At 36.0% G+C, this 22,481-nt stretch overlaps 3 protein-coding genes across 3 annotated transcripts in view; 1 reads left to right on the top strand and 2 right to left on the bottom strand.

The window, feature by feature from the left end:
* Positions 1 to 401: 401 nt before the first annotated feature.
* LOC306869603 (large ribosomal subunit protein bL21m-like) lies at positions 402 to 6,344 on the bottom strand. Its single transcript, XM_079416401.1, has 7 exons — positions 6,194 to 6,344; positions 4,534 to 4,591; positions 3,858 to 3,943; positions 2,765 to 2,928; positions 1,518 to 1,570; positions 1,139 to 1,242; positions 402 to 1,050 (listed from the first exon to the last, which is right to left on the bottom strand). Exons 1-7 carry the CDS (start codon positions 6,246 to 6,248, stop codon positions 986 to 988), a joined length of 585 nt encoding a protein of 194 aa, XP_079272527.1. The 5' UTR covers positions 6,249 to 6,344; the 3' UTR covers positions 402 to 985.
* Positions 6,345 to 6,435: 91 nt separating this feature from the next.
* Positions 6,436 to 15,191, top strand: LOC306870463 (C-Jun-amino-terminal kinase-interacting protein 1-like; the record flags this gene model as incomplete). The annotated part of the gene is made up of 9 exons (XM_079417760.1): positions 6,436 to 6,466; positions 7,815 to 8,195; positions 11,303 to 11,378; positions 12,087 to 12,262; positions 12,584 to 12,687; positions 13,246 to 13,353; positions 13,682 to 13,752; positions 14,389 to 14,487; positions 15,119 to 15,191. 9 exons carry the CDS (start codon positions 6,436 to 6,438, stop codon positions 15,189 to 15,191), a joined length of 1,119 nt encoding a protein of 372 aa, XP_079273886.1.
* A 487-nt stretch (positions 15,192 to 15,678) lies between these two features.
* LOC306866665 (large ribosomal subunit protein bL21m-like) overlaps positions 15,679 to 22,481 on the bottom strand; it is a 9,735-nt gene continuing 2,932 nt past the window's right edge. The window contains exons 4-7 of the mRNA XM_079411944.1: positions 22,158 to 22,321; positions 17,933 to 17,985; positions 17,554 to 17,657; positions 15,679 to 17,466 (exon numbers count right to left, since the gene is read on the bottom strand). Of these exons, the coding sequence (XP_079268070.1) occupies positions 17,402 to 17,466; positions 17,554 to 17,657; positions 17,933 to 17,985; positions 22,158 to 22,321 (386 nt within the window). The 3' untranslated portion in view covers positions 15,679 to 17,401. The remainder of the gene's footprint in view (positions 17,467 to 17,553; positions 17,658 to 17,932; positions 17,986 to 22,157; positions 22,322 to 22,481) is intronic.

Below are 22,481 nucleotides of genomic sequence, written 5' to 3'. Positions count from 1 at the left end.
AAAAGTTTCCAATATTTTCAAAGCTTTTCTATACAGATATCAGACCAGATCCTTTAAAATTTTATAGGTTTTGCATAATTAAATGGAAAAATATTACAATTAATCACCTTTATATTGCGCAAGTAAGCTGTTTTCTGTGAATGTGCGAGACTCCAGTTCATTAGCTGTAAGTAGCCTAATTAGAAGAATAACAAAGCCCTACAAGCCAGCGTGTTTATGATATTACATTAAAATAATATAACAAATACCACCTTGCAGTTAAGCAGAATAAGGCTGCTTTTGTACAGCTAAAAATAACTGGAAGCAAATGATGCCGGACTTCCTGCACATTCAAGTTAAACGATGCATTTACATTAAAATTATAAAGTCATGAAAAGAGTCAATTACACAGCATTCAATTATACTTACACCATGTCAAAATTTTATTTTTTACTTGCGGTTGCTTTTAGCCAATCAGAGTTGAGCATGTGAACGTGACGGCCAATCAGAGACGTTTCAATTAGTCACCACGCAGACGCTCAAAACGCCAGTTTTGTTCAATGCATGTACACGTGGCTTAAGTCGACAACATCCAGATACAGTCACAGTTTACGTGCCAAAACCTCATCTGTGTTATCCAGTTAGACATTATCTGATAAAATAAGCAGAATTCACAGCTGCTCGACTCACTTTAGAATTCAAATGGCATCTAGCCTGATGAAGGTCTATTGAATTATATGCTCACTGCTTCACAAAACTTCATTTTGTCATCACTAATGATCATCGGATCATGCGGTGTCTTAATAGCTCAACAGACTCAAGGATTCGGTCCATCTGTATGAAACAAACATTTGTGACATACAACAGACCGTTACATACAATAATACACAGCAGCTCACTGCTCAAGCCTAAGATGATCTGAAAACTTGATTTATTTACATGGTCTCAAAAATCATCCCTGATTATGGCACATTTCTACTGGAAAATGCACCACATTGTCAGCAGGTTAAACCAGTTTTGGTGAAACATCAATGGTGTTGATCCTTAATACGGTCTGCGGCTGAATAATGACTGTGGGGGGGGCAGGAAAGTTGAATGAATGCACTGGTAAAAACTTCAAACAACGAGAGACTGATTGTGGATTTATAATTCCTCATACTTCTCTTTCTTTGGAATCGATGTCTCTTCCAGAATCTCATGTGAACCATTGGCCAGGATTCGGTCTTCTCAATGACTGTAGCGTGAACTTGTACTAAATCACGGCTGATTTGACGTGATCAAAGCAGATATTAGAGGAATATAATATAACATGCAGTCAATTACCACAGAGAATAACTGACAGAAAGATAAAGTGTCATCAGATCTTCAACTAGAACCTATCAATGCATAAAAGTGACTCTTCGAGAACAATAAAAAAAAGAGATGCATTTGTTTTAAATGTAGATGCACCAAATTTGTGTGTCCATTGTACCACGTCTATATAAATCCACAATCCATCATAACATCAGACCTATATAAACCTCATATTCGTTTCTTACCTGAGAAGTGGTTTTCCAACAAGAGTGAAATCATTTCCTCCAACTAACAGCACCTGCAAAGAAGCATGAGCATGAAAACTTTGATTATTATACAAATATTATATCCCGTGCTGCATGCAAATAGAAGGTAACAAAACTATAAAAAATAATTTAGGAAACAAAACATTTACTAAGTTCAGGAGTAATGCCATGGAGACCGTGCACTTGTACAAACCTTGTAAAATGCCATGTTTTGCATATTAACTTCTTGTATTAAGCATAATATATTTGTTAAATTATTTCTCAGTATCAGCCAAATAATGAATGATATGTGACTGGAATAATCTTCAGGCATGTGATGAGTCAAAAACAATGCTAATGCTAATTTTTGAAAACAGCATTTAGCAGCTTTAGTACATTTATTCCAATGTGACTTATAGTTGTCAGTTATTGTCAAGTATTTGCATTGTTTCAAGCCATTAAAGGCACAATATGGGAGTTTTCGCCGCATTTACAAAACAATAACAAAGCTGAAGCTTTATGACGCTATGATGATCACGGATGAGGTAATGAATTATATTTTTTATTACCTGTACCTTCCACCGAATACATTATACAGAGAAAGTGTGCAAAGAACATTATGACTGACTTAAGTCTAGAGTTTAAGCACTCTCAAAACACTCCCCTTATAATCAGTAAAGCTGCATTCAATATCTACGTAATATTTGATATTTGGCCATTTCTTTATTATAGAAAAGCTACAGTCACAGTAATTTCTTCAATATGTGGACATCAAAACGTGTATATTAAACCTGCATCGCATATATTTAAATAATTAAATTGTAGCATTTGTGAATTCTTAATATCATTATGCTTTGATATGATTTTGAAATGGGTTTAATATGTGGAATGCACCACTTCCAGTATTTTGCCGATTACGCGACACGGGCAAAATGCAGTCGAGGATTTTTAAAAATGTAATACTCAAATAGAAGAGAGGAATCGTTGCAGCCCTAAAAAGCTCACATATTGTGCCTTTAAATCGTGGAATGGCCTTAAAATTGTTTAAGGACCCAGCTGGCCATTTGGATAACGATGATGACACGCGTACCCCCACCCAAAAACATTTCCATGGATCATCCCCCTGAGGTCAGAAAATACAGAAACCCCATCCCTGAATCTTTGCATCTGCAGTCCAGACAGCTGTACAGTGATCTGTGTGCATCTGTATGAGGATCTGAATGCAGTGTTTGAGTGGAAGAGAAAACCTTCTCCATTCTTATCCTGTCGCCACACGCCGCATCAATGTGGTTTTCGATGAGGATCAGGTCTTCATTGGTCACTTTCCACTGACGGCTGGCAAAATGAACTACAGCAAACAAGCGTCCGTACTCTGCGTTCTCAATCAGACCGTTCACCTTCTGCACGACCGCTGTGAGAATCAGGAGAGCGAGACAGTCATTAAAACACAAGAACATCGGACTCAAAATCAGCAAAACTCTCTCATTCTGCTTTCAGGGAATATGTGACCCTGCACCACAAAACCAGTCATAAGGGTAATTTTTTTTAAATTGATAGGATAGCATAATATTTGGCCGAGATACAACTATTTGAAAATCTGGAACCTGATGTTGCGAAAAAATTAAAATATTGAGAAAATCGCCATTAAAGTCGTCCAAATGAAGTTCTTAATGCATATTACCAATCAAAAATTAAGTTTTGATATATTTACGGTAGGAAATTTACTAAATATCTTCATGGAACATGATCTTTACTTAATATCCTAATGATTTTTGGCATAAAAGAAAAATCTATAATTTTGACCCAAACAATGTATTGTTGGCTATTGCTACAAATATACCCCAGCGACTTCAGACTGGTTTTGTGCTCCAGGGTCACATATACAGAACGACGGAATGAAATGCAAGACCTTCTAATGCTAAAATTAATAACAATGCAAGACAATTTAGAAAACAAAAAAACAACAATAATATATAAAGATAGCTATATAAAAAAAAGTGTTTTGCAAAAAGCTTTATGGTTTAAAAGCGCCTCAAAACTTTAATAATTAATTGTTGTTAACAATAATTAAGACTTTTTGTAATGCAGTTTCAGAATTTAAGGCGTGTTTTTTAAAGGGCTTTTTATAAACTCATGGCACCCTGTTAATTGATTTTTACTGTGCAGTTATTCAACTAGGAGCCAATTCATTATATTTATGATATGCCAAAAATACGGCTGCTTTTCAGAATATAAATGCTTTTTGAGAAAGCTACTGACCAGGTGTCAAATACATCATTTAAGAGCAAAACAATGATTCTAGCGCAATTTTCACATTTTATCTCAGACTAGATCACTTGCCTCGATGCTGTTTTTCCTCGTCTGCGGGATCAAATGCAGGTAGTTCAGGCCACGGCGGTCTAGAGAGTGACGTCTGTGGTACATAACTGTGACAGCACATTCAACTAGGTGAGCATAATAAATACTTAACACTAGAACAGCTCAACAAGATATATACGAACACGGCAACTACTACATGTCATCAACAAGTGTGAAAAATTTAAATATTCATTGAGGTATACAGACTGAGCCTGAAAAAAAAAAACAGAGCTACTAATAACAAATATCTATAAAAGATTATTTTCCATCACTAATTTTAAAAACATAATTAAATAAAAAGGGTCACCGGAACTTGTAGCAATTCTGAGTTTACATCTTGCAATTGTGATAAAGTCAGAATTGTGAGATGGAAAGTTGCAATTACCCGTTTTATTTTATTATTTAACCTATTGCAGATACACTTCCATAAATAAAAGTATAGGACCGGATACAATTATTGTTTTTTTTTTAATCCTATCACAATGAAAAAATCTTTAGCAGAAACAGGCTACAGTGGTGCTGTTGGTACATTTTCTCCATCATTTTCTAGTGTATTTCAGATGCACCAGCAGAGCAACAGCTGAAAAGGCTTATGTTATACATTTAGGGATCTCAAAAGAGACCAACACACACATGCACACTACAAGATATTGTTTACCTGGCGGGATAAATGATGCTGCTGGAGCTCTGGAAGCGCTTCAGTGCAGGAAGCAAACCTGCAACACATGACAGAGACTATTCAGCCAGACACAGAGACACACACACACACAGAGACCCTGCAGCACTAAACCAGTCATCAGTAACACGGGTATATTTGTATTAATATCCAGCAATACATGAATGGGTCAAAATTATCCATTTTTCTTTAATGTCAAAAATCATTAGGATATTAAGTAAAGATCATGTTCCATGAAGACATTTTTTTAATTTCCTGCCATAAATATATCAAAAATTCATTTTTGATTAGTAATATGCATTGCTAAGAACTTCATTTGAACAACTTTAAAGGCGATTTTCTCAATATTTAGATTTTCTTTGCACCCTCAGATTCCAGATTTTCTAATAGTTGTAAGTATCTTCAGACGAATATTGTCCGATCATAACAAACCATACATCAATGGAAAGATTATTTATTCAGCTGTTGTATAAATGTGTGTGTGTGAGTCTCTCTCTCTCTCTCTCACACACACACACACACACTCTCTCTCTCTCTCTCTCTCTCTCACACACACACACACACTCTCTCTCTCTCTCACACATACACACTCTCTCTCTCTCTCACACACACACACACACTCTCTCTCTCTCTCACACACACACACACAAACACAGTCTCTCTCTCTCTCACACACACACACACACACAGTCTCTCTCTCTCTCTCTCACACACACACACACACACTCTCTCTCTCTCTCTCTCTCTCTCACACACACACACACACTCTCTCTCTCTCTCACACATACACACTCTCTCTCTCTCTCACACACACACACACACTCTCTCTCTCTCTCACACACACACACACAAACACAGTCTCTCTCTCTCTCACACACACACACACACACACACTCTCTCTCTCTCTCTCTCTCTCTCTCTCACACACACACACACACTCTCTCTCTCTCTCACACACACACACACAAACACAGTCTCTCTCTCTCTCTCACACACACACACACACTCTCTCTCTCTCTCTCTCTCTCTCTCTCACACACACACACACACACTCTCTCTCTCTCTCTCTCACACACACACTCTCTCTCACACACTCTCTCTCTCTCTCACACACACACACACACAAACAGTCTCTCTCTCTCTCTCACACACACACACTCTCTCTCTCTCTCACACACACACACACACTCTCTCTCTCTCTCTCTCTCACACACACACACACACACTCTCTCTCTCTCACACACACACACTCTCTCTCTCTCTCTCTCACACACACACACACACACACTCTCTCTCTCTCTCTCACTCACACACACACACACACTCTCTCTCTCTCTCACACACACACACTCTCTCTCTCTCTCTCTCTCACTCACACACACACACACACTCTCTCTCTCTCTCTCTCACACACACACACACACACTCTCTCTCTCTCTCTCTCTCACACACACACACACACTCTCTCTCTCTCTCTCACACACACACACACACACAAACACAGTCTCTCTCTCTCTCTCTCTCTCTCTCACACACACACACACAGAGACAGACACTGTCTCTCACACACTCACACACACATATACATATATATATATATATATATATATATATATATATATATATATAAAGTCATACAGACGTTTCTCCGTGTTTTGTGATAAACGCCGCAAAATGTTCCTCAGATTCAAAGTCATCTCTTCGGTGAGCGCCGGGCCCGGAAGCAGTGTGAGGGAAGGGCGGGAAAATACCTTCCGACGGAAACATGAGCTCGATGCAAAGGTTCCTGCTGGACTTCTTCTTCTTCTGTTGTTTTAATGGCGGCCCACACACCAACACAGAAGCTGCATTCCCGCCAACCGTGCTGCTTTCAAATAACTCAACATGACCCTGCAGCACAAAACCAGCCAGAAGGGTCAATTGTTCAAATTGAGATTCATACATCATCTGAATAATAATCTTTCCATTGATGTATGGTTTGTTATGATCGGACAATATTTGGCTGAGAGACAACTATTTGAAAATCTGGAATCTGAGGGAGCAAAAAAATCTAAATATTGAGAAAATCTCCTTTAAAGTTGTTCAAATGAAGCTCTTAGCAATGCATATTACTAATCAAAAATGAAGTTTTGATATATTTACTGTAAGAAATTTATAAAATATCTTCATGGAACATGATCTTAATACCCTAATGATTTTTGGCATAAAAGAGAAATGTATAAGTTTGACCCAAACAATGTATTGTTGGCTATTAATCCAAATATACTCAGCGACTCGAGACGGATTCATTCAAGATCATACACTGGGTTTACAGCCACATATTATCTGGTCAAATTTAAATCTGATATTGATTTCAGTTGAAACTGTTCAGGCATTGCCCTTTTGTAAAATATTTGGGCAAAATGTCTGTGATTTTATTGTACAAAATACTGATAATCATTTAGTTTGATGGAAATATGTATTATTTGTAGAGAACAGCAAAGAAAAGCACGTTTAGATGATAAATCTGATTTCTTTAAACTCAAACTTCTGTAACTAAATACTTTAATTTTATGAAATGAAATAATCTGATAATTGTTTTTTAATCTTAGGCCTGTGTTCAAGAGTTATAATAATGTAATGTGGATAGATATCTCATGAATGTTAACGAGTTAATGCTGAAACTTTGTAAATGCTTTAATATTGTTATATACATTTGTATTTGTATCCAGCCCCTTTAGTGTGTAATTGTTTATATCATGTTTGTCATATACATGTCATTTGATTTTGTTAAAAAAAACACAAACACATGAATATTTGACAGATTTTGTGGTTCCTGAAATAACCTTGAAGTTTGAAATCTTCATCAACTACATACTGTCTCTGCTTTTATGTTATTCTTTAATTTATCAAGTACTTTTAACACTCTTTCAAGGTTGCAGGACACAGAAAATAACTTCTGTGCACCAAACTGAAGATATTTGCAGTCTCTTCATTACACGATGAATAAAAACGCGGAGAAATGCTTTGAATTATATGCTTTGAACTTGTTTTTGTTGATAGAATAAGACCCTTATTTATTTTTTTCCTGTTTTATTCTGCTTTATCTTTTGGTTTTGGTTGGTGTTTTTTCCCTTCTTTCTTTCTAAAGGCTGTATCAACACTAATAATGTGTTCAGTTGTTGAACTCGATGCCTTAATAATAATAATAAAGTGTCCACCATATTTTGCAATACCTAAGTTAGTTATTTTCTGTAAATGTGTGAGGTTTCGGTCCCACCAAGAGAGTTCGTCGGGTATGCTGCGGACCTCCATGAGCAACTCGGACGCGAGCGGACTTTCGTACGATTCGGTCAAATACACGCTGGTCGTGGACGAGCACGATCAGCTGGAACTCATCAGCTTGAAAGAGTGTTATCGAGGATACAGTGATGACAGCGACTCAGCCACCGTCTACGATAACTGTGTCTCCTCTCCATACGAGTGTGCTTGTGAGAAAGAGGATGAGGAAGATGAGAACGAGAATGAAGACAGGGGAAGAAAACAAAGTGGGAGTAAACGGGATGCTTCGACGTGTCTGTCAGAGGACTCCACGCCTGAGGCCGACATGCAGTTTTCTCGGAAATTTGTTAACGTTTTCATGAAAGGCTGCTCACGCTCCTCCAGTGAGTGCACTTTTATATATTTTTAGCATTTGAACACTATAAGTAAAAAGTTTGGAATTCTTTTTGTGTGTGTGTTTTTAAAAAGAAAGAAGTCTCTTCCACTCACCAAGGCTGCATTTATTTGATCAAAAATACAATAAAAACAGTAAAATTGTTAAATGTTATTACAATTTAAAAGAACTGCTATGTGAATATATTGTAAAATATAAATTATTGCTGTCATGTAAAGTAAAATGTTCAGCATCATTACTCCAGTCTTCAGTGTCACATGATCCTTTAGAAATCATTCCAATATACTGATTTGCTGCTCAAGAATCATTTCTGATTATTATCAATGTTGAAAACAGTTGTGCTGCTCATTTGTCAGTGGAAACTGTGATACACTACTATTCAAAAGTTTATTTTTAAAATTTTAGAGTTAGAGGGTCAAATAAAGATGGAAGAGATGTGTTTTTAGCCGGTTCTTGAAGATGGCTAAGGACTCAGCTGCTCGGATAGAGTTGGGCAGGTCATTCCACCAGTAGGGAACATTTAATGTAAAAGTCAGTGAAAGTGATATTGTGCCTCTTTGGGATGAACAATAATGCGTTGTTCACTTGCAGAATGCAAGCTTCTAAAGGGTACTAAGTCTGAAGTAATAAATTTAGGTAAAGGGGTGCAGAACCAGTGGTGGTTTTGTAGGCAAACATTAATTCCTTGAATTTTATGCATGCGAGCAGCTATTGGTAGCCAGTGCAAATTGATAAACAGAGGTGTGACGTGCATTCTTTTCGGCTCATTAAAAATGTATCTTGCTGCCGCGTTCTGGATAGAACTGGCTGGAAGACCTGCCAAGAGAGCATTGCAGTAGTCCAGCCTGGACAGAACAAGAGCTTGAACAAGGAGTTGTGAAGCATGTTCAGAAAGAAAGATGATGTTGTATAAAGCAAATCTGCAGGACAGGGCAGTTTTAGCAATGTGGTCTGAGAAATTCAGCTTATCATCAATTATATAGTTATGGTTGATGTGCCTAACTGAATGGTGAAATTGTGATGAAGTGATGGGTTGGCTGAAACTACTAGCAGTTCTGTCTTGGCAAGGTTGAGCTGAAGGTCATGGTCCCTCATCCAGCAAGAAATGTCTGTTAGACATGCTGAGATGTAAGCAGCTATCGTCGGATCATCAGGATGGATTGAAAGGTAGAGTTGAGTGTCATCAGCATAGCAGTGATATGAAAAGCCATGTTTATGAATGAAAGAACCTAGTGATGCCATGCAGACAGAAAAGAGAAGTGGTCCAAGAACCGAGCCCTGAGGCACCCCAGTAGTTAGATGTTTCGAATTGGACACCTCACCTCTCCAAGATACCTTGAAGGACCTTTCTTAAGTAGTGGGGTTATACGAGCCTGTCTAAATGCTGAGGGAAAAACACCAGTGTGAAGGGATGTGTTAATGATGTGAGTGAGAGCAGGTACAACTGCAGGAGAAATGTCTTGAAGAAGATGAGATGGAATAGGATCAAGTGGACAAGTAGTATGATGATTAGAAAGGATGAGTTTGGCGACTTCTGCCTCCGAGAGTGAAGAGAAGGATGTTACAAAAAAAATCTTACAAAAGATTTCTATTTTGAATAAATGTTGTTCTTTTGAGCTTTTATAATTAATCACAGAATCCTGAAAAAAAAAATCATGGTTTCCACACAAATATTATTAATTTTCGACATTAATGATAAGGATCTTTATTGATACTCGAGCACTAATAGTAACTGAGCAGCAAATCAGCATATTAGAATGATTTCTGAACAATCATTTGACACTGAAGACTGGAGTAATGATGCAGAAAATTCTGCTTTGATCACAGCAGTAAATTACATTTCAACATATATTCACATAGAAAAAAGCTATTTTGAATGGTACTATTATTTCACAATTATTTTGTATTTTTTATCAAATAAATGCAGCCTAGCAGAATATAAAAGACTTCTTTCAAAAACATTACAATTTTTTAATAATTCCAAACTTTTGACCTGTTCTCTTTCAATGAAATCTATAGATACTAAAACTTTTCTGCATGTGAAAAGGTTTTCTGCATGCTTTGCTGACACTGAATGATGATGAGTGTGCTTAATAGTTCCACATGAGCAGTACTCTGGTTGCAGTTGTTTTTGGCAGTCGTGATGTGACATGGCTCACCGTGCTTTCATCAGGTCACAGTTTGTTTATGTAGTCCTGGGATTACTGGATGTCAAGGGGGCACTGCCTTCCCAAAAAGCTTTGGATGAGAAACGAATCTACACTACTAAAACAAAACAAAGTATTACAAATTATGAGCTCAAAATAGTGAAAAATCACTCTTTTTGCTCAAGTCACACTATCCAACAACCACATCAGCAGATTTTGTGTTCTTACTGAGGTCAAGTGTGGTGTTAATGTGAGAAAGGTTAGTGAAAATACAGGCTAAATGTCACTTAAGAGGAGACGGTTACAAGATGGATCTGTTACAAAGTAAACAATTTACCCACTGGATCCTTACCACGTTTGGTCATGTTCAAATCTAAATTAACTTTCTATGATCTTGCTGGAGAGCTGGTTTAGGAGGCAATCAGCTCAGTTACAATATCAACCAAGTTAAATTATTATTACCATTACACATGCAGCCATCATTACAAGGGGTGGGCAATATATCGGTTAAAACAACATACTGGTTGAAATTGTTTTAAGCAGTATAAATCTTTGAGTAGAATTAGGGGTGGTTATATTTATAAACATATATATTACAATGCTCTAAAAAAAAAAAAAAGACCAATAAGAATATATCATCACAATATACACATTTAAAAAAAAAATGCAAAGTACAGTTTTTGTATAGTCCTAAAAGCCCTTAATAACCCCTTTTAGCTTTTAGTTAAGTTTGTTCAGCATAGATTGCTTCCCTAGGTGTATTTTGCAATTGTATCAAATCTTCAATTAGTATGTCAATTAGAAAATACTAAGAGTGATGAGAAGTTGTGTAAGAATAGATCAGTATTGGACCGTAATTAGAATGCACTGTATATTGATATAATGCACTGTACTGATGTGAATGTGTTTGTATGACAGGCTGAAACAAACTCTTTGCTTTGGCATTTAGGTACAGAATCTTTTGGCTTGTTTTCCTGCATAATTAACGGAGAAGAGAGAGAACAGACGCACAGAGCCGTGTACAGGTGAAACAGACTGAAACACATGTGTTACTGTTAACAGTGGATACTGGGTCATTCTCAGGAAACGACACCATATGTGACAGAAAACAAACAAACATATCATTTGAATAGGCAATGAGCTGCTAAAGTTTCAGCAATATCAATTCCTAAATGTGTGAATTTAGCCTTGCAATGTATGAGTAGCTACACTATTTCATCCCCATTAGTCTGAAAGCCCGTAAGTTCACATGCTGAGAAATTCATGTAATTCAATGTATATAGATAATGGAGGAACGTCTGATCAAAAGATACCTCTGTTTATTATTTTACATTACATTTAGTCATTTAGCTGATGCTTTTATCCAGGAGTGAACATTTAAAGTAAATGTTTGTAGTCAAATATTATTATTGTTTTTAATTGTGTCACTCCTTTAAATATGATGTCAGAAAGACCAAACCACTATTTTAAAAAGGTGGATATGAGGAAATTACTCAGTAATGCTGCTTTATAACCCAAATGTGTCAGTGATTAGCAAAAATACAAACTGGTTAATATAAAAAAAAAAAAAAGATTTGTTTGTTTAATGTTTTAAGTTATACAAGTTGAGTATCTTGTTCATTATATTAGTAATAGTAAGTCACTGGGACCAAAATAAGACAAATCTCACCATCTGAGAACAAACCAGATAGAAAAGCAAGGATGTCCTGGCCTGATGGAGGTGTTTTTGACAGGTTTGTCCCTCGTCATGATGACGAGCTGGAGCTGGAGGTCAACGACCCTCTGCTGGTGGAGCTGCAGGACGAGGATTACTGGTACGAGGGCCACAACATGAGAACCGGAGCACACGGCATCTTTCCTGCTTATTACGCCACTGAGGTCTTCAAGGAGCAAGAGCTTACTTTCAATGGTAAGAGCTGGAGATTCAGTTCACTGTGTTTCAAATAATGACACGATTGTCTTCTGTAGAGTTGCTTTCTGAGTTCACTTCATAGCTAATGAACTTTGCAATAATAACTCTGTTATTGAATTAAAATGAAACTACATTGGACTAAAGTGAGCTGAGTAATGACACTGTCATCTTTTCAGAGCTGCTTTACAGCTGAAATTGTATTCATTTCATGAGCACTATAGAAACAATTGTGACTTGGCTTTTAATGACTTAAATCATAACTGTTTGTATGGTCTCTATATCTTTATATCTCTGGTCTATATATCTTGTTCTCATTAGCAAAAAGTTCTGAATGGATGGAGAAATATTCGATGAAATTCCTCGGTTCGGTTCAAGTGCAGAATCACAAAGGCAATGATGTTTTGTGTGCAGCGATGCAAAAGGTCTGGATAAGATTTACATCACATTTCACTTCATATTTTAAACGAACAAAATAAAACTGCATTTCTTACAGTAAAAAGGTTTCATGTGAAATTTGCGATGGGCAAAATTCACCATTCTTTGTTTAAAATGTTGATTATGTACACTCAAAAAATATTTAGGCCTAAATGAAAGATTTATGTATTTGAATTGCATATAAAATTTCCACCAATTTGGATTACACAGTTTTAAAGCATGTGTCTGTCATAATTAAATGAAACGGGTCAGATTTCTGTAATAGTACTAATATAAACTGAATGTGTTTTAAATACGCAATAACTGTATAAATGTAATTCAGTTAAACAATGAACAGATTTATACTGATTCTAAGCTATTTGAATAAATATCATATATACAGTTATATAAATTCTAATACATAAATCTTAAATTTGTGTTATTTGATTGTAGTGAGGGAATCAGCACACACACTTGGGTTAAGCACATGTAAGATAAAACACCTTCTGAATGATGGTCTTCATATATTCCTCATTAGACTGACGATAGTTTATGATTGACTCCAGATTGCGATGAACAGGAGACTGACGGTGCATTACAATCCTCCCTCATCCTGCGTCCTCGAGATAAACGTGAAGGGACTCAAACTCACGGTGCAGGATGATTTGGACATGGTAAAGCCACACGCACATTCGTCTGCTGCATTAGAAATGTTTTGTTTTATTATCGTCTTCAAGCATGTTTTTGCATCAAGCATCTCCTCTCCGTGCTGTATTTAAATTCTCAAGACTTAAACATTAAGACTCAAGTAATGCTGTTGTTTGTTGAATATTTAGCTGTATAATGAAATCAAACAGTACAGATGAACTGGGCTGAAAAAAAAAAAAAATGGATTGAAACGACTTAAAAAAAAATATTCAGTATGTGTCCCAGTAATTAGTGAACGGAGGCTGTAGGCTTGAGAACATGCTGTCTAATTGTGTTATGAATGTGTTTCCACAGAGCAGCCAATATAGTCACTTTTTCCATTTGAAAAACATCTCATTTTGCGGCTATCATCCCAGAAACAAGAAGTAAGTCAAGCATTTACCAGCAACCTTCCCATTTTTACTGACAGTGATGATGGTTTTATTATTATTAATTTGCATCATCACTACAGTTCAAAGGTTTGGGGTCAGAAAGGTTTTTTGGAAATAAATTAATACTTTTATTCAGCAATTAAGGATGCATTAAATTGTTCAAATGTGACAGACATTTATCATGTTACATAAGATTTATATTTCAAATAAATGTTCATCAAAGAAACCTGAAAAATAAAATGCATCACGGTTTCCACAAAAATACGAAGCAGCTCGACACTTATAATGAAAATAAATGTTTCTTTAGCAGCAAATCAGTATATTAGAATGATTTATGAAGATCATGTGACACTGAAGACTGGAGTAATGATGCTGAAAATACAGCTTTGAGCACAGAAATAAATTACATTTGAACATATATTCACATAGAAAATGGTTATTTCAAATTGTAATAATCTTTTTTTTTGTAAAAACTGTAAAGTTGTGAAATATTATAAAAAAAAATGGAGCCTCGTGACCATTGAGTCTTCTTTCAAATTTTTTTTTTTTAATTGTACCGACCCCAAACTTTTAAACCATAGTTAATGCATTAGTTCTGTGGGTTTTATTTAACATCTGGTATCTCCACAGGTATTTTGGCTTTATTACCAAACATCCAGCGGATGAGAGGTTCGCCTGTCACGTCTTTGTGTCTGAGGACTCCACCAAACCGCTTGCAGAGTCTGTGAGGTCAGTCTGGGTTTTATGCTGGCTTGAAGAAGCTTGAGTATGCTGATCTACCAGTTAAGCTTTTTCTTCTGAGACTAAATTTAGTCAGTATGTATCTCCTCCTGAAGGTTTGAAGCTACAACCACCAACCTCGGCTCAGACCTCCAGACTGGTCTGACTCGGGTTGCTATCATTTCTATTTGAACGGACTTCCATTTTTCATTAAACGGATGATCAAAACTACTAATAAATCCCATCGACTTTCACTGAGGGGCATCAAAACTTTTGTACAATAACACATATAGAGTATTTCTTTTAAAACATGCTCACAACATGTTAAATCATGCTAGCAGCATGCTAAGACATGCTAGCAATGTGCTAAATCATGCTAGAAATGTGTTATGAAAATTAACCATGGGTTTATTATAGTAAAAGTGTAGTAACCACCAGTAAACTATAAGCTTTTTAAAGTTATTTCAAACAAGGCTTTGTCAAGCCAACATTAATGTTTGTGTACACACTTTACTCATCTAGTCCTACAATATAATGCATCTGTAATAAACTGCACACTTCTATGATCAATTATTTAATTGTAATATTTTTTATTGGCTCAGAAAGTGTTTATTAGTGTATTCTCTGTCTTCTTTAACAGGAAAGCTTTCCATTTGTACTATAAAGAGTTTGTGGAGGTCTCGTGTCCAACAGAAGACATCTACCTGGAATAAGCTCCGACTACAACACAGCAGTGTATATTACGACTATGCTACATGAGTATATGAGAAATAATAATATATGTATATAATCAAAGACTAATATATCTGACAAAAAGGACCAAACGAGATGAAGAGTGACTGAGGGTTATAACGTGATGCACATGACCTGATCAGAATTCGTCAGACTGATGCACAAAAGAAGAACTGAATGAAATATATATATATATATATAAAAGGCTGAAATTATTTTCTGGTATATTGAGGATTTAGGATGCTTTGGATGAGGCTTTCATCCGTTTCTCTGCTCTTGCTGCTGCGCTGCACTTCAGGCTTCATAGAGGATATTTTTTCATAGAAAACCATACATTCTCATAAAATATTAGTAATGGTAACCAGCTTAATGAGACAAAACAATTCTGCCATTTCAGCTGTTTGTGATGTATTGATGTCTTTTGCATTTTACAGGTATACCAGCATAATTCACTCCTAAAGCAAGCCTGTAAAGTGAAGTTCATAAGTACTATTAATTTGAAATCCTAAAATAGGACTCCTTTGTTACGCAGTTAGTCACCAAATTAAAAACAGATCTATAAATAGCTACAAAGGAGTTATAATTAAGGCAATTTTATCATATTAATAGAAGTCATTAACAGCTGATCAGAAAATGTTTTAGGACTTTCAGTATTCTTTTTGGATCATGACATTTCCTCTTATAAGTGCAATGGAAATAGTTAACAAAATAATAAATACAACAGTGCCAGAGTTGCTGTTAAAGCTACAAGGTAAATGACTTTGGAAGATCTGCTTTTGGCTTTATTGGAGGTATTTCTTGTGAAAGCAAGACCTTATTACATCAGTATGAACAAAATATGTATAAAAGATGTGCTCCTAAAAGGCTTGTTCATCAAGGCACATTTGTAGCTCACTTGCTTTATTTAGATACCAACATACTACAAAATATATTTAATGCAGATGATACGTTTAAATATTTACATTTTGTTTTCCAGATGTTAAGATTGCTTATTTCTGTGAAAGTCTCATGAATCATATGTAAAATTTAAATCAATACTCAGAAAGGTTTCTTTATGCAGAGGGTGCCAGCAACCTGGGGTTTGTTGTTGTTTCACTTCACAGCATGATATTAAATTAAATCATTTTTAATCGTGGTCAAACAATATTTAATTAATTAGATCCTATCATCACTCATTCTGTAATGTTTACAAAAGTTTCCAATATTTTCAAAGTTTTTCTATACAGATATCAGACCAGATCCTTTAAAATTTTATAGGTTTTGCATAATTAAATGGAAAAATATTACAATTAATCACCTTTATATTGCGCAAGTAAGCTGTTTTCTGTGAATGTGCGAGACTCCAGTTCATTAGCTGTAAGTAGCCTAATTAGAAGAATAACAAAGCCCGCGTGTCTATGATATTACATTAATATAACAAATACCACCTTGCAGTTAAGCAGAATAAGGCTGTTTTTGTACAGCTAAAAATAACTGGAAGCAAATGATGCCGGAATTCCTGCACATTCAAGTTAAACGACGCATTTACATTAAAAATAACTAAATTATAAAGTCATGAAAAGAGTCAATTACACAGCATTCAGTTATACTTACACCATGTCAAAATTTTATTTTTTACTTGCTGTTGCTTTTAGCCAATCAGAGTTGAGCATGTGAACGTGACAGCCAATCAGAGTTAAGCACGTGAACGTGACGGCCAATCAGAGACGTTTCAATTAGTCACCACGCAGACGCTCAAAACGCCAGTTTTGTTCAATGCATGTACACGTGGCTTAAGTCGACAACATCCAGATACAGTCACAGTTTACATGCCAAAACCTCATCTGTGTTATCCAGTTAGACATTATCTGATAAAATAAGCAGAATTCACAGCTGCTCGACTCACTTTAGAATTCAAATGGCATCTAGCCTGATGAAGGTCTATTGAATTATATGCTCACTGCTTCATTTTGTCATCACTAATGATCATCGGATCATGCGGTGTCTTAATAGCTCAACAGACTCAAGGATTCGTTCCATCTGTATGAAACAAACATTTGTGACATACAACAGACCATTACATACAATAATACACAGCAGCTCACTGCTCAAGCTTAAGATGATCTGAAAACTTGATTTATTTACATGGTCTCAAAAATCATCCCTGATTACGGCACATTTCTACTGGAAAATGCACCACATTGTCAGCAGGTTAAACCAGTTTTGGTGAAACATCAATGGTGTTGATCCTTAATACGGTCTGCGGCTGAATAATGACTGTGGGGGGGGAGGACAGTTGAATGAATGCACTGGTAAAAACTTCAAACAACGAGAGACTGATTGTGGATTTATAATTCCTCATACTTCTCTTTCTTTGGAATCGATGTCTCTTCCAGAATCTCATGTGAACCATTGGCCAGGATTCGGTCTTCTCAATGACTGTAGCGTGAACTTGTACTAAATCACGGCTGATTTGACGTGATCAAAGCAGATATTAGAGGAATATAATATAACATGCAGTCAATTACCACAGAGAATAACTGACAGAAAGATAAAGTGTCATCAGATCTTCAACTAGAACCTATCAATGCATAAAAGTGACTCTTCGAGAACAATAAAAAAAAGAGATGCATTTGTTTTAAATGTAGATGCACCAAATTTGTGTGTCCATTGTACCACGTCTATATAAATCCACAATCCATCATAACATCAGACCTATATAAACCTCATATTCGTTTCTTACCTGAGAAGTGGTTTTCCAACAAGAGTGAAATCATTTCCTCCAACTAACAGCACCTGCAAAGAAGCACGAGCATGAAAACTTTGATTATTATACAAATATTATATCCCGTGCTGCATGCAAATAGAAGGTAACAAAACTATAAAAAATAATTTAGGAAACAAAACATGTATTTACTAAGTTCAGGAGTAATGCCATGGAGACCGTGCACTTGTACAAACCTTAAAAAATGCCATATGTTTTGCATATTAACTTCTTGTATTACGCATAATATATTTGTTAAATTATTTCTCAGTATCAGCCAAATAATGAATGATGTGTGACTGGAATAATCTTCAGGCATGTGATGAGTCAAAAACAATGCTAATACTAATTTTTGAAAACAGCATTTAGCAGCTTTAGTATATTTGTTCCAATGTGATTTATAGTTGTCAGTTATTGTCAAGTATTTGCATTGTTTCAAGCCATTAAAGGCACAATATGGGAGTTTTCGCGGCATTTACAAAACAATAACAAAGCCGAAGCTTTATGACGCTATGATGATCACGGATGAGGTAATGAATTATATTTTTTATTACCTGTACCTTCCACCGTTATTCAAACAGAGAATAAATTATACATAAGAACATTATGACTGACTTAAGTCTAGAGTTTAAGCACTCTCAAAACACTCCCCTTATAATCAGTAAAGCTGTCTATACACGGTTATATGAATTAATCTCATGCTCATATTAACACATCTGCACTTTGTGGTTTATGATGAGAGAATTCAGTCAGTGGGCGGAAACAAACACTCATCTGATTGGCCACTGCATTCATAAGCTCAACAGACTCGTGTGTGATTGGTTATAATTAGAGATCGACCGATATATCGATTTACCGATATTTTTCCCGATATTTAAGCATTTTTCCATAATCGAATATCGGTTTTGTAATATCGGATTCCCCGATAAACACCGCCATCTTGTGGACGTTTTCAGAATTGCGCGCAGGATCGCAATTGCAGCGCATCTGAGGGGAGACGAGACAGCAACGGCGTGCAGGTACTTGATTTGCTGTAGTTAGTAAACTATTTAATATTACAGGCATTAATGCACAAATCAGATGTATTACATAAATGCCTGATATATAGTTTAAATGCAACTTGGCTCTAAGAAATATGATAAATAAGATACTCTGTCAAGCCCTGTCCCTATAAAGATAGGCTATAACTTTGCCTGAAATAACACAGCCATGAATTAGCACATGGTGGAAATAAAAGCGCAGAATTTAATTCTCTCTGTGGTCTATTAGTCTCGTGAAGTCGGAGTCACATAGATAATCCGTCAAGTCCTCTCCCAATAAAGACGTAATTTTGCATGAATTAAATAATACAGCCATGAATGATTGCATGTTGGAAAGAAAAGCATTGAATGTAATTCTCTCTCTGTTGTCTATATGCTCATCATTAGTCTCGTGAAGCCGCTTTCATATTGCAGTTCACTCAGCGTGTTGATGTTCAAGAAATGCTCAGCACGGACACCGCATGTAACTTTTAACAAGATTCACTTTTTTGAAGCACCCTAAATTGTATTAACACTTACTATATAACCATTATTTCGTTTATAAACATCTAAATTAATACAACTCTATGGAAATAAATTATTTATTATCTCCGCGATCGATCGCAGTTTGAGTAGCCTAGTTCTGTGTAAAGGCACAGATAAACCGCGCTGTCAGCAGCATAATTTAGAGCATGCCAGTTGAGAAATGCAATAAAATACAATGCTTGTTATATTCCAATATTCCAGAGAATATTATTCTGTGAATTAACATTATCCAGTGAATTATTCTTCACTCTTTATCCTATTAAACAGCTTATAAACCTACTAAAACTGTAGTTAAAAATGAAGTTGATATGACTCCTTTCCTTTATTTTCTCCATTTGAAAACATTAGACTTTCTATGTTCATTTTGCTTACTGCTAATATTAGTGTTGCTACTAAAGCTTTTTATAAATAAAATGTTTTTTATTGTTGTAATACGAAGATTAAATTGAACATGACAGGGCTCTAGACTGCGACCAAAATGGTAATTGTTTGCGAGTTAAAATTTGACGTGGTCGCATTTGTAGGAGTGCCAGGTCTGCGCTGCTCCAAAGCGTCTGCTTCATACAGCGCGCGCTGCCAGCCGCAGCACATTATAGCAGGAGTCAGATTTCACTGATCACGTGAAAAGAGGGGCTTTCAGCGCGAGCGCTTCGTGGGTAGAGCCTGGTTTATACTCGGCGCGTCAGCACGAGCGTGAAGGTGCGCGTCGCGAATGGAGCGCAACGGATGGATTTGTTTTCAAACTAAAGTAAAAGACCGCTTCTTAAACCAGAGAAGGTGAACGTGGTGGTATTCTTGTAGAAAAAACATGCAAGTCCTGTCAGCTACAGCCAGTTTAGTTTTACTTTTCTTTTTGTTTTCGTTTTGAGAAGCTTGTTATCTTTGCTGTTTACCTCAGGTTATGCTATGGAGGCTTTCCTTAATTAAAAAAATATATATATTAATATTTATTTGCTTCCTCAGAGTTTGCTAAACATTCTGTAATATACTAGGTATATAGTACAGCATGTGGTGTGTCCTATGCCATGCCTCGTCTTATTCGTTTTTGTTGATAAATGTTATGTAAGAGTTTGTCATTGTCAACGTACTGTTTTATTGTTGTTGCGCTTTTTAATTAAGAATAACAATGAATCCATCTTTTGTTTTAGTCTTAAAAAGTTAAAGGTGTATAGATATAAGCAAAACAGACAATGATCTTTTCTTGTAAAATGTGACACCAAGATTGCAAATTTGAAAGTAAAAAGCGCACGAAAAAAGGAATTCCTGTTCACAAAATTTAAATCACAAATAATACAGATGAAAAAGAACGAGTTGAATGTTGAAAACTTTCGTTACCATATAACTATAAACTATGATAAAAGTTCATCAGCATGCATTGATTAATCAAATGTTGTAGCAAAAACAAATTGCAACCAAATTATGTGCTCGTGCGCAACTGTGAGATCAGTGGGAAGAATGAGTCTAGAGCCCTGCATGAAAGACTGCTAATTCTCAAAACATTTTTTGTTAAGATGACTGAAAGGAGGAAAAACCAAAGTGAAGTATGGACTATACTTTATAACAGTAAATAAATATCGGTTCTGCATATCGGTTATCGGGCACATAGACATGCAAATAATTGGTATCGGTATCGGTTATAAAAAATCAATATCGGTCGATCACTAGTTATAATGCACAACACTGTAAAAACACCTAAATTAATAAATCATGGTGCAACATTGAGCAGATCTAAATTTAATTTAACACTTTATTTAATTTTCATTTTATTGGCGACAGCCGTAATGGATTTACAATCTGTTGATTATTATGACAATCAATCGAGTAATAAAGTAATAAAAATAGACCTAAGCGAACAACAGTCTTTAAAATGACTTAAAATACATATACAATAGCAATGATGAGGCAATAATAATTAGCTCAAATAAAGCCTGTTTTATTGAACAAATCTGTTAAAAAACAATGTATTATAAACAAGAGCTAACGTACATTACGTATTATAACCAATGCAGAGGTCGCCAATGGCCTGACGATTGTTTTACACTGCGCAATCTAATCCTTGTTTAATATTGACATTTAATTCAATATCTACATAATCTTTGATATTTGGCCATTTCTTTATGATATTAAAGCTACAGTCACAGTAATTTCTTCAATATGTGGACATCAAAACGTGTATATTAAACCTGCATCGCATATATTTAAATAATTAAATTGTAGCATTTGTGAATTCTTAATAGCATTATGCTTTGATATGATTTTGAAATGGGTTTAATATGTGGAATGCACCACTTCCAGTATTTTGCCGATTACGCGACACGGGCAAAATGCAGTCAAGGATTTTTTAAAATGTAATACTCAAATAGAAGAGAGGAATCGTTGCAGCCCTAAAAAGCTTACATATTGTGCCTTTAAATCGTGGAATGGCCTTAAAATTGTTTAAAGACCCAGCTGGCCATTTGGATAACGATGATGACACGCGTACCCCCACCCAAAAACATTTCCATGGATCATCCCCCTGAGGTCAGAAAATACAGAAACCCCATCCCTGAATCTTTGCATCTGCAGTCCAGACAGCTGTACAGTGATCTGTGTGCATCTGTATGAGGATCTGAATGCAGTGTTTGAGTGGAAGAGAAAACCTTCTCCATTCTTATCCTGTCGCCACACGCCGCATCAATGTGGTTTTCGATGAGGATCAGGTCTTCATTGGTCACTTTCCACTGACGGCTGGCAAAATGAACTACAGCAAACAGGCGTCCGTACTCTGCGTTCTCAATCAGACCGTTCACCTTCTGCACGACCGCTGAGAGAATCAGGAGAGCGAGACAGTCGTTAAAACACAAGAACATCGGACTCAAAATCAGCAAAACTCTCATTCTGCTTTCAGGGAATATGTGACCCTGCACCACAAAACCAGTCATAAGGTCAGTTTTTTTTAAATTGATAGGATAGCATAATATTTG

This window comes from Barbus barbus (assembly GCF_936440315.1).
Source record: "Barbus barbus genome assembly, chromosome: 1".
Lineage (NCBI taxonomy): Eukaryota > Metazoa > Chordata > Actinopteri > Cypriniformes > Cyprinidae > Barbus > Barbus barbus.
Note: the sequence above shows the minus strand (reverse complement) of the source record. Positions and strands in the feature narration are given on the sequence as shown.

Bases quoted from the DNA above. Each gene is read 5' to 3' on its own strand.
- LOC306869603 (XM_079416401.1), bottom strand. From the start codon at position 6,248: ATGACTTTGAATCTGAGGAACATTTTGCGGCGTTTATCACAAAACACG. The intron at 2,929-3,857 runs GCAAGTGATCTA...TGATTCTCACAG, and splicing joins CGAGGAAAAACAGCATCGAG to CGGTCGTGCAGAAGGTGAAC. The intron at 1,571-2,764 runs GTTTTCTCTTCC...GCTTCTTTGCAG, and splicing joins ACAGGATAAGAATGGAGAAG to GTGCTGTTAGTTGGAGGAAA.